The sequence below is a fragment of the Leishmania mexicana genome, chromosome 33 (genome assembly GCF_000234665.1).
Source record: "Leishmania mexicana MHOM/GT/2001/U1103 complete genome, chromosome 33".
In the NCBI taxonomy this organism is placed as follows: Eukaryota; Euglenozoa; class Kinetoplastea; order Trypanosomatida; family Trypanosomatidae; genus Leishmania; species Leishmania mexicana.
The window spans coordinates 135,970-147,152 of NC_018337.1; the positions used below are offsets into that span (position 1 = coordinate 135,970).

General features: G+C 62.3%; 6 protein-coding genes across 6 annotated transcripts; all 6 read left to right on the plus strand.

Annotated features, from left to right (window-relative positions):
- Nucleotides 1-2: 2 nt before the first annotated feature.
- Nucleotides 3-617, plus strand: LMXM_33_0390 (hypothetical protein, unknown function; the record flags this gene model as incomplete). The annotated part of the gene is made up of 1 exon (XM_003878575.1): nucleotides 3-617. A coding segment is annotated over one exon (615 nt), but the record flags the coding sequence as incomplete, so codon positions are not given.
- A 663-nt stretch (nucleotides 618-1,280) lies between these two features.
- LMXM_33_0400 (conserved hypothetical protein) lies at nucleotides 1,281-1,760 on the plus strand (the record flags this gene model as incomplete). The annotated part of the gene is made up of 1 exon (XM_003878576.1): nucleotides 1,281-1,760. The coding sequence occupies one exon, from the start codon at nucleotides 1,281-1,283 to the stop codon at nucleotides 1,758-1,760; it is 480 nt and encodes a 159-aa protein (XP_003878625.1).
- Nucleotides 1,761-2,440: 680 nt separating this feature from the next.
- Nucleotides 2,441-3,703, plus strand: LMXM_33_0410 (conserved hypothetical protein; the record flags this gene model as incomplete). Its single annotated transcript, XM_003878577.1, has 1 exon — nucleotides 2,441-3,703. One exon carries the CDS (start codon nucleotides 2,441-2,443, stop codon nucleotides 3,701-3,703), a length of 1,263 nt encoding a protein of 420 aa, XP_003878626.1.
- Nucleotides 3,704-5,658: 1,955 nt separating this feature from the next.
- LMXM_33_0420 (conserved hypothetical protein) lies at nucleotides 5,659-6,912 on the plus strand (the record flags this gene model as incomplete). Its single annotated transcript, XM_003878578.1, has 1 exon — nucleotides 5,659-6,912. One exon carries the CDS (start codon nucleotides 5,659-5,661, stop codon nucleotides 6,910-6,912), a length of 1,254 nt encoding a protein of 417 aa, XP_003878627.1.
- A 737-nt stretch (nucleotides 6,913-7,649) lies between these two features.
- Nucleotides 7,650-8,459, plus strand: LMXM_33_0430 (conserved hypothetical protein; the record flags this gene model as incomplete). The annotated part of the gene is made up of 1 exon (XM_003878579.1): nucleotides 7,650-8,459. The coding sequence occupies one exon, from the start codon at nucleotides 7,650-7,652 to the stop codon at nucleotides 8,457-8,459; it is 810 nt and encodes a 269-aa protein (XP_003878628.1).
- A 1,039-nt stretch (nucleotides 8,460-9,498) lies between these two features.
- Nucleotides 9,499-9,861, plus strand: LMXM_33_0440 (ribosomal protein S25; the record flags this gene model as incomplete). The annotated part of the gene is made up of 1 exon (XM_003878580.1): nucleotides 9,499-9,861. One exon carries the CDS (start codon nucleotides 9,499-9,501, stop codon nucleotides 9,859-9,861), a length of 363 nt encoding a protein of 120 aa, XP_003878629.1.
- Between the last annotated feature and the right edge of the window lie 1,322 nt (nucleotides 9,862-11,183).

Below are 11,183 nucleotides of genomic sequence, written 5' to 3' on the forward strand. Positions count from 1 at the left end.
TGCAGATGTTCTGGGAGGCCAACGAGGCGGTCCCCGACTACGTCGCGGCCGCCGAGGACACAAAGACACACCAGGGCAAACAGGTGCACGCGAGCACCCCCAGCAGCGACGCGCCAGCGACCGCCTCGGAGGTGTTGTTGTCGTACAACCGCCTGGCGCCCACCACCCCTATCCTGCTGAACTGTGCAGAGGTGACGACAAGCCAGATTCTCGCCGGGCCGCGCTCTGACGTTCTCTGCCGGCAGTACACCGAGGAAGTGTTCCAGGGTCTGTACGCTGCCAAGGATCTGTCGTGCGTGCAGGCGATGGAGGGGGTGGGCGTGTTGCACGTGCTCACGAGCGAGTACCCCACCGTGCCGGTCGCCATCGTGCGCGGCGGCTCTAACTACGACATGTTCCCCCTCTCGCGTCATGTCTACCGCCTCAACAGCACGGACACCCGCGGGCAGCGGGAGGATGGCGACTGGTACGTTGCCTGGGACCAGAAGGAGCACTACGTCAGCGAAGACGAGTTCCACCTGTACACAAAGGTGTCGTACCGGTACTCCATTGAAACGGCGAGCGCGGTGGTGCTCAACTACTTCCTCAGCGCGGAGACCGTGCTGCCTGGCATGTGATGCCGAGCTCCCCACGCGCGTAGCATCGAAGCGCATCAGCACAGGCACGGCTCCCCGCACGTTGACCGCGGTGACTCGCCTCGCTTGCGTGCCTCTGGGCACGGGCATGTGCGTGTATGCGTGCGTGCGTGTGTGTGTGTGTGTATGTGAGGATGGCGGCGCGTCGTTTCTCTTACCTTCTTACTTCCTTGATTGCCAGCTAATGTTTTGATCGCGTTCCTCACTGTATGCCCCACACGCGCCTCGCAGGCACGCTTGGCTGACCTCTAACAGCGACTCCCTCCGCAGCAGTACCTATAGCCCCCACCCACCTATTCACGAAGTCACTTGCATGACACACAGCCATGAACCGGACGGCACGCGTCGCACTCGACATGCGCCACGGACACCTCCCACCCCTCCCTCTGCGCTGAGGCGCACCCGAACCCCCTTCACCGTCCCAGGATCTCTCTCCCCAAAATGCCTTTCACTCCTTCCCTGTCTCTTCACCACCCTCCCCCCTCCTCCTGCCACGACCCTCGCCCATGGGTAGTCCGCGTGAAACAAGCCGTCCGCGGCATCCACCTCTCCTTGCTTCGCTGTTCCCCAGCAGTTGGGCCAGGGCACCGGGCGCACAAGAGCCGATTCGCGTGTTGCAAGGACGCAGCGCCGCGGGCGAGCACAATGGTCTTCTACTCCCTTGTGCTGGTGATGAAGCCGCGGCCGCGAAAGTACACGTCGCAGGCGCTGCGCGAGATCGCCGTGAACATCTACAAGCATGGTGGGCTAATTCGCAAGCTCTCCAACGAGGGCATCCTGCGCCCCTACAGCCGCTTCCGCGACGCCGACAACACCGCCATTACCTACGCGCGCTACGTCACGCTGCAGTTGGACATGGGCGAGGAGCAGATGAACAAGGTGGAGAAGATCATCCGCGAGCACGTGGATGTGAACATCACGCTGCGGCTCAACAACCTGGAGCGGCCGGCTGGCGTCAAGCACAACCAGCAGAATGCCGCCGCCTACTTCCCACTGGACACCTTCACGCGGCTGGAGGAGGAGATCAACTGGCCCCCGCAGGTGTCCGGCGACGTGTACGAACAACTGGACATGAACTGGAAGGAGTTCTCTCGCACGCGCTGGTCTAACTACCTGCGCAACTAGCGGCCGCCGTCCCTCTGACAGCGCTGTGGTGCCGCTCGTGTTTCTTGTGCCGTGCCGTAAGTGTGCGTGCGTTCGAGTGTGTCGGCGTTGGCTCGTTGATGGACGAGTTGAGGGCATCGCCGGTGTCTCCCGTTTGTGTGTTGTCCGCGTCACATTCAAAGAGCGATGCAGTCGCTGGGACTGCGGCAGCTAAGTGCCGAATCCCATGTCGCAAAGGCTCTTCCCACCGACAGCCCCTCCTGGTCATCAGGGGCGACTGAGCATGGCGGCGCCCACCCATTCCCCCCCCCCAACTCCCCCGACACACACACACAGAGCGGGGGTGTCTTGGGCCCTGTGATACCACGCACTGAGAAGTGCCCCCACCACCACCATCACTCTCTCGTCCCCCTCCGTGATGAAGGTTATGATGACTGATTCTACGCCACACATGCCTCTCCCCTTCCACTCTCTCTTTGCGTCACCGCTCCATCGCCATTCCCTTTCGGGCCTTGCCGGGAACACTGGGGCGGGCACTTCTCTGCCGCACACACGCGCACAGCCGGTCCTCCCCTCCCACACCCCACACTTTCTATTTGGCCTCTCTCTCGACTCTGTTAGCCCGACTCAGCAAAGGGGCCAGAGGCACACACACACAGAGCCACGCGGCGCAAGAAGGCTTTGCACGAGTCACGTCAAACATGTCGGCTCGGCCATCCGATGAGCTTGCACGCCTGCAAGAGGAGCTGGAGCAGGAAGAGCAGGATCTAGCCGCGCTGGAGGACAACGTCGAGGCTCACGCGGTCCAGCTTGGATACCTGCACACAGAGTACACGCTCAACAAGACGCGTGTCTGCCAACACTACGAACCGCGCCTCGAGCCGCTGCGCGTCATCACGTACGCGACTGCTCAGAAGGAGGCGCTCATCGCTTTCCAGATCGAGTGGCTGGAGCGCAAGATAGTGATGCAGGAGCGCCGCTCTCAAGGTGGGCAGTTTATCGAGACCCGCGACATGAAGCCGGCAGCGGAGGAGTACCAGAAGAAGGCGCAACAGTCGCTCCTACGCTGCTACGAACACATCTCCGAGTGCCCAGAAGATGCGCTGCACATCATCAGCCAGTACGTGTGTCCCCCGGAGGAGGCCATCGAAACGATGGAGCTGGTGATGAAGGTGCGCGGCGAGCCCCCCGAGGCCTGCACGTGGGAGGCGTCGCAAGTGCTCTTCAGTCACACATACTTCCACGAATTCTTCGCTACGCGTAGCGAGGGTTTGTTGAAGAAGTACGACCTCCTCAGCGATGAGCTCATGACCGAGGTGGAGGGCTTCTGCGCCGATCCTCACCACAGCGTATCAGCGCTGTATCGCATCAGCATCCCGATCGGGTGCATGGGAGAGTGGCTGCACTCCATTCGGAATTACTACCGTGTGAAGCTGGTGACGGCGCCGGTACTGCTGTCACAGAGCGCTGACACAGGTCGGATGGCGAAGCAGGCGCAGGCGTGGCTGGCTGCGGTAACGCTCGGAGAGGTGCGCGATCGAACGCCGCCGCAGCAGCAGACCACTGCCGCCAAGCATGCCGTCACGGAGGATGCTGAGCTCGGTGCCCTCGTTGCAGCGTACGAGGCAAGCAAAGAACACCTGCAGCTCACTACGGAGCCGGCCTCGGTAACGGCAGCCACGCTGCAGAAGTTGCGCCACCGCCTCCACAAACTCCGCGAGAGTGTGCGCACTGCGGAGGAGGAGCGCATCGCCATAGAGGGCGAACTGCAGGCGAAGCTCGCGGAAGTTCGTGGCAACTACGATGAGACGATGGTGCCGCTGGAGGATCAGCTCGAGGAGATGACGGAGTGCTTTGTCCAGCGCGTTACACAACAATGGGACGTTGCTGCCGCTCCTCCGTCCCCCACCACCGCGGCGGCAAGCATCGCCGATAACGCCCCCGCCGTGGCAGCAGCTGGGTAGCCCTGTGTGCGGCACGGTACCCTCTGCTGTGTGTGTGTGTATGTAGGTGTGGCTACGGTTGAGGGATCGTGTTCACTGCATGTCTCGTGAGCGTGGGGTGTCGCATCCCGTCGCCGAATTTCCATGGTTGCCTTGCGACTCGCGCTGACGCCACTGCGCGTGTCTGCGGATGGTTCTGCTGGGGTGCCGTGAGTACCCCAAGCGGAAGTCGAGAATCAGCAAAGGTGAACACCCTAAATATGTACGGTCGGTCTATCCTTAAGTGCGAGGTGGGGCGTCGTCTCTCCCAGCGCACCCTTGCTTCTCCTGCGTTATCGTGTCACCTTCACGTGGATCTCCACATCGTCCAACAACACCAGCGAAGAACACGAGAGGCGGAAAAGGCAGAAGGCGGAGGCGCACGAGGCGTTTCTATGTATCCTGTATGTGTGTGCGAGGAGAGAGACGTGCAGGGGGGGTCGGGGTGTGCGGGGCACATGAAAGGATGACGAGATCGACCGAGCGCCATCCCTCTCTGCTGCCGCTCCCCCGACACTCTCGTGCCCACGTCGGGTCGCGCGTGCTGGAGAAGACGCGGACAGGGGCACTCAACGATGTACAGCAGCTGTTTTTCCATTTTTCCCTTGTACTTCTTTTACTTTTCGGTGGTGGTGTTGGTGATGGTGGGGGTGGGAGCGTTGTGTGTGTGTGTGTGCGTATACAGCACCTCCTCGCCCATGCTTATCAACTGACCTCATCCGTCTCTCACACGCGCCGGCTGTGTGCGCGTCGTGCGCCTGCAGCTAAGCTCTCTGTCTCTTCTTATTATTGGAACCACTGAAAAACGACAGCCCACTGGTGTAGCACAAAAGACCGACTTGCGAGGAGGCGAAAGGGAGGAGCGGTCTTCGGTGCCGCAGCTCGCGTCTCCTGCGTCGTCGGCACCGACGAGCTCCCTCTCACTCACACACGTGCGCCTGGCGCGAGAGAGAAAATGTGTAAGGGGAGGGGGGGAGTGGGGTGCAGGCGTGTCGGATCCGCCCACCCCCCCCTCCCACATCTTCCCTTGGCCATTCACGTCTGCCGCCTCTCGTCGGCTCCTCTTTTCGACAAGGGGCCGGCATTCCACGGTGCACCCTGCCCTGCTGTATGCCCGCACACGCACAGACACGCGCAAACGACCGAATCATGCCTCTCTCTCTTCTCCACCCCCTTCGCATGAGCATCTGACTTATGCCGATGCGCCCCCCAGGGGTACTCACCACCCCTTCACCCCATAGACGCACGCACGCAACCCTGCTCACACACGGCAGAGGACAGCGCAGGCAGCGGATGCGACGGCTCGCTGCCGTTCTACTCTGCCTTGCTTTTTCTGGTCCTCCTTTTCCCGCTGGCAGTCAACATGCGAGCAGCGCTGCCGCCACCACAACAACAGCGACCCCCCTCCACATCACTCCCCTGGCCTTTACTGTCATCTCTGGCGCTTGCGAATCCCTGCTACCACTCTTCCTGTTTCTTCAGCGGCCCTCCGACTCCTCAAGATGCACACGGGTGTGTACACGTGCGCTGAGTTCTCCAGTCACCTCTCCGCCGTCCTGGGTCGTCACCCACATGTAACTGACCTGCGGCTGCAGCTTCTACCACCCGCGAGAGGTCCTCGTCCGCCACGAGAGTGCGGCGATGTGCAAGGCAGTAGAGCAGCTGTGGAGGCGTGCCCATCGGTGGAAGACAGCGGGTTGGACTTCACAACCTTCTACGCTGTTCTTCTTGCCCGGCGTGACGACGGCGGCGACGGCGAAATCGTTGCCGTCTACACGGTGGTTGGGCACGTATCTCACATTTCGCTCAACTGGTGTGCGCAGCTTCAGCGCTCGTTGAGCGTCACCGCCCTTCTCGCAGCGCCGACGCGCAGCCTCGTATGGCAAGCCAGCGGCTTTCATGAGAGCGAGGCTGGCACCACCCTGGGTCGAGAATGCATGGCGGGAGTCTCGTCGTTCGAGGTGCGGCTCTCCCCGTACGTGCCGCCACTGCAGTGGTGCCGCGCAGTGGACGGCGTCTTCGGCTCGCATCACTTCGTCTGTGGCTCCTATACCTGTGGCATCGGTGAACCGCGCGACGACGACGACAGTGCTGGTGCAGCGCACACACGCGTGGAGTGGGAAGGGAGGGATAGCCTCCGCACACCACCAAAGGCAGCGGTCGATGCTGCCATCACCAACGTGGCGCCACACACACCAAGTGCCGGTCCGCCGGTGCGGATGCCGCGTCGAGAAGGCGCGCTCGCAGGCGTGTGGGTCAGCACCCCAGCAGCGGAGGAGACGTCATGCTGCTCCTCCACTCTCAGCAGCGGGCACCTTCCCCTTCGTGTGGCGAGCGTGCTGAACGGCAACGTGCCTTTAGACGACGCCACCAGCTCGATACCGGGCACGCGCGTGCTGTGCTTGGTTGCGCTTGATGGCTCGCTTCTCACGGGGCGCAGGTGTCCCAATCCGCCGTCGCCGTCGTGGCCACGGGACCTCTTTGATAGTGTCTGTGACTTCATCTCTCGCGACGTCATGCCGCGTGTCTCGCTACGACTCATCGACGGTACATGGGCCCGCGCAGAGGCGTCAGAGCGCCTGCTCGATGATGTCTGCCAGGTGCGGCAAGCGCTAGGAACAAGCTACGTCGTACAGTACCCCTCGGACGCCGCAGCCCCTGCCGCGACACGTGCGCGCAGCATCGTCATGGTGCTGGACCTTTGTGTCCCTCTCCAAAAACTCCTCTCCACCCTTCCTTCGACGCACACATCCTCGCTACCGTCAGCAACGGATGCCAAGTCGGAGCGGTGGCAGCATCGTCTGGCGGCCCAACTGGCGGCGGCGGTGCAGGACACTATTGGTCAGCTTGTCTCTCAGCACCCTGACGTGTTCGCCTTCACGCGCGAGGCCGCACGGTCGACGGAGAGCGCGCTGGCGGCGCAGCTGTCGCGCGCGCCCACGCACTTCACCCGCGAAATGCATTGCCGTAGCATCGCGGCGAGTGTTTCTCAGATCCTCTCCCTCTCCTCGAACACCGCCTTTGCAGAGGAGGTGGTGCGGTTACTCTGGGGATGTGAGACAGATGTCGAGACCACCGACGTCACCACTAGCACAGAGCGCAGTCGTGAGAGTCTGCGTGTCTCACAGCGGCAGCCAGTGCAGATCCAGCGCCGCATTGAAGAGCGGTTGATGAGGGCCATACCTCCCTGACAGGGTTCGCTGTCGAGTTAAGCACGCCCGCATGAGCATGACGCGCGCGTGGATGATGGCCTGTCCCGATCCTGCTCAGCATCCCACACCTACGCGCTTCTGGGAGATGAAGCGAGCACCGCTTACTTTGCGTGTCCTCCTACGTTATGCTGTTGTCATGGTGGGCGCCAACACGGATGCAGTGCTGCTGGTCATGTTGCTCGTTTCTTTCGCCTTTTCTTCCTCCTGCTGCTGCCCCTATCCCCCTCCCCCTCCCCATTACTCTCGAACCCGATTCACATGGGCAGCGTTGCCATGGATTAGCAGCAGCCCTCGGGCGCCAATGGACGGCGGGCGGCAGGAGGGGAGCCCATGCACTCACCGCCGCGCCCCGTCAGGCATGAGCAGCCCCCCCCCCCACACACACACACACATCCCTTTTTTCTCAGCTCCGCAGCACGTTGTTTTGAGTGCAGAATGCTTACTGGTCGCCATGCACGTCCTTCCCGCTCCCTCTCCCTCTCCCCCCCTCCGCCCCACCCCTCCACTTGCCTCTCACCCACTGTCGCCCCGCAGAGTCTTCAGCGCCATCACAGACGTGCACGCCACGCTGAGCAAGAGACGGTCCCAATACATGGATGCATGGAGCAACCCTGCGTGGAGCTCCCTCCCCCTATAGCCCCTCTCGCCTCCCGCATCATAACCACGCAGCGCGATCCCATTTCTAGCCAGGAGGTGTGCGAGTGGGCGGACGTGCAATGCAGTCACGTGTGCGCTTGCTATACCTGGAGTTCATGTATCTCCTCCCTCAGCTCAAGGGCTTCTACAGCCCACAGGGCGCTGCTGCGGCTCCAAAGAGGCCCACATCTGGGATGGCGCCTTCGAAGCCCTTCTACCTCCGTGTACCAGCTGAACACCCCGTGTGCGAGTCGCTGCGCAGCGCGCACGTCACGGAGCTGAGCAGTCATCGCCAGGGCAAACGGCCCGCTGGCGCATCGCCAACGCACACCACTACCACCGACGCCGAGGCCCCGCCGCCTCTGGTTGACGTGAGCACGGCTGTCAACTCTGAATCGTGCGTCATCTTTAAGCTGCAGAGAGACAGCGAGCGGGCCCTCGTGGCACCCTTCATGCCCGCCCACTGGGACAACAACACTGCAAGGAAGCCATCCCCATCACCGGCAGGCCAACACGCGCCTGCGGCGGAGCGCGCCGCTGAGGCCGAATACCGTGCTCGTGTGCAGCGTCTGTTCTATGCAAACGCCCTCGTGCCTCTGGGCAGCCCGGAGTGGAAGCGCTGTCTCGCTCGTGGCCGCTATGAGGTGCGCAGCGTCCACAACGTATTGCACGTGCGCAAGTACCGCGCGCTGCACAAGCGGTACAGCTGGGCGTCGCAGCTCTCGCGCACGGAGTTGGAGGCGGCATGGGGCGGCAGCATGGAAGACGTGGAACAGGCACTTCTGGGATTGTCTAATAGGGACGTGTACGGCTACTCCGACAGCGACACCGAAGGACCAGAGGAGGCGAAGGGAAACGGGAAGCAAGAAGAACATGCGGGCCGGCCGTAGATGGCACGTGGAGTATGCTGCACAGTGAACGTCGTCTGCGGCCTCGCGCTGATTCGCACGTTGCTGTTGCACCATCCTCCCTTTCCGGCCTCTACATGGTTTCTCGCTTACAGACTGCCGTGCGAGCGCCACCGTAGCCTCGCTGCCCTCGTGCACTCGCGCGGTTGTCTGTTGGAGTGCTTGCGCACGTGTCACATCTTTCAGGGCAGATGCCTTTCCGCCCTCCCCCCTTCCCCACTCCAGCTCCATCCTCTACCCACCCTCGCGTCCGCCTCGTGCGCCTTTCACTGTTCAGCCTCCCCTCCCCCCTTGCGGCCTCTGACGCATATCTCCTCCCCGTTGTCCGCGCTCATTGTGGCCGCCGCCTTGGAATGCGCCCCATTTGTGCATTCGTGTGCACGTGCACAGAGAGGCGCTTGCGCACGTGTGTGCAAGGGTGCTTGCGGCCTCTCGGACCTCCCTCTTCCTCCTCCTCCTGCTTCCTCTCAAGGGTGTGCTGGCTACAACGTACCCGAAAAGGCACAGCCTGTGGATGCTGCGCATGTGGCCCACTCGCGCCTTGAGCGTCGTTGCGATATCCAAATACTATCGATCTCCCTTCGCTCTTCCAGCGAAACCCCCTCAGCTGCCGCCACCACGCAAGGTCCGCAGACACTTCCTCATCCTCTCAATCCTTGCACACTCCTTTTGTGGCACGCTGCATGGCATGCATAAGAGAGTAGCCGTGTAGCCCCACACCCCACCCCATCCGCGCGTACGACCCGCTCTGTAGACCCTGTCCACGTATCCTCATGGCAGCGTCGTGTTTCTCCTCTGCACCACGACACACCACCTGCTAGACTCGGATCACCTCCCCCTCCCTACTGCCTGCACCCTCTTCTCTGTCTCTCTACCATCGCGTCTGTACAACGCCGCGCACCACAACTCGTCATTTCGCCCACACCCGATCAACCATCCGCGCAGAGAGTTCACGCGAACCTCCCTCTCCTTCCAGTCCATCTCCCACCCACCACCACCACCACCCCCCCTCACCGCAATCATGCCGCCGAAGGCTGGTCAGACGAAGAAGGCCAAGATGGAGGCCGCCAACAAGGGCGCGAAGAAGACCACGAAGAAGTGGAGCAAGGGCCAGTCCCGCGAGGCTCTGCAGAACGCCGTGATGTTCGACAAGGAAACGTACGACAAGCTCCGCAGCGAGGTGCCCAAGTACAAGCTCATCACCCCGTCGATCATCTCCGACCGCCTCAAGATCGCCGTCTCCATCGCCGCCTCTGGCCTCAAGCAGTTGTGCCGCGAAAAGCTCATTCGCCTGGTGTCGTGCTCCAGCAAGACCCGCGTGTACACGCGCATCGTGCAGGCCGCCCCGGCCGATGCGGCTGCCGCTGCTCCGGCTGCCGAGTAGGAAAACATGAAAGCGAGCAAGTCAGCCAGCGCGATCGGGCATGAGTAGTGGAGGTGCATGGGTGTGGGACGAAGGCGTGGGATGGGCAGAGGTGGAGAGGAGGGGCGGTGCGTGATGAGGTTGTACGCCGCCACGGCGCCGGTCCGCCTCAGCATCACCACCCACACCTCTCCATCCTCCATCGCATTTTCCCCCTCCCACGGACCGCCGCCATGCATGAAGACGCGTGCGTCTGAGTTTCCTCTCTCGCTCTCTCTGGGTGCCCTCTCCTTCTCCCCCCCCCCTTTCCCCCATCCCCGCGCTGCTCTCGAGTTGCGGGCAGCATGCGTTGCACGCGCGCAAATGTGGCGAGTCGCGCCGGGGGTGGGGGGAAGGGACGGGAGGGGGGAGGCAGAGCAACCGTGACCTTTCTTTCTTCTGAGTTCTTCTTTTATTTTAATGCTTTCATGATCATCTGCGTCTTGCCGAGGTGCGCCGCCGTGCCGTGATCGTTGTCCTCTCAGTCCCTCCTCCTCTCTCTGCCTCTACCCGTATCGCCCACTGCGATCATCGGAGTGGGGAGGAGGGGCGTGTGTGAGGGGCGTCGAAGGCATGTGCAAGACCCACGTCCACGTCGGGAGATGAGCCACTCAAACTCCAGAATAACATGATATACGCACCCGCAGGCATGTCGACCGCGCCGTATGGCATCATCCTTCCGGCCCTCCCTCCCCCCTCTTGCCTGGCCTGCCTGCCTTTCCACCCCACCTCTGTCGGCCGCTCGCGCCACCGCGATCCAGGTGCGCATGCAGGGCAAAGGCGCACACGCTGGATCGCCGTCGCCCGCATCGCTAGCGTGGCTCTGATGACATCACCTACGCATACCCCAAACGGGAGAGGACGCATCGCTGACGGTCTTCCACGGCGCATGCACCTCGTGCGCACGGCAAACAGCACCACTGATGGCCCATCTATGGTTGCCCACTCTCGCTCCCCTCTTCCCATCTCCACACCCTCCTCCTCCGTCTCGACCCCTCACTTTTCTCAAGAGTTCAGAAGAGCTGTCGCGCACAAGCCCGGGAGCGGACAGTGACGAGTCGAACACTGTCGCGCTCAGCAGAACAGAAACATCGTTGTGCTTCCCTTTGTCTCCGCTGCGTGTTGCGTCGCACACGCATGCACCAGCAAGCAAGGTAAGTAGTCGTTCTTTCATGTTGACTAGGCCTCGTCTGGCGGCCGCCATCACAGTCCCACGTCTCCCTTCTCATCCTCCTCCCCCCCCCCTCCTCCTGCACTACACAGCAAGCGAACAGCGGAAAGCACAGCGCACACGTAGACATCGG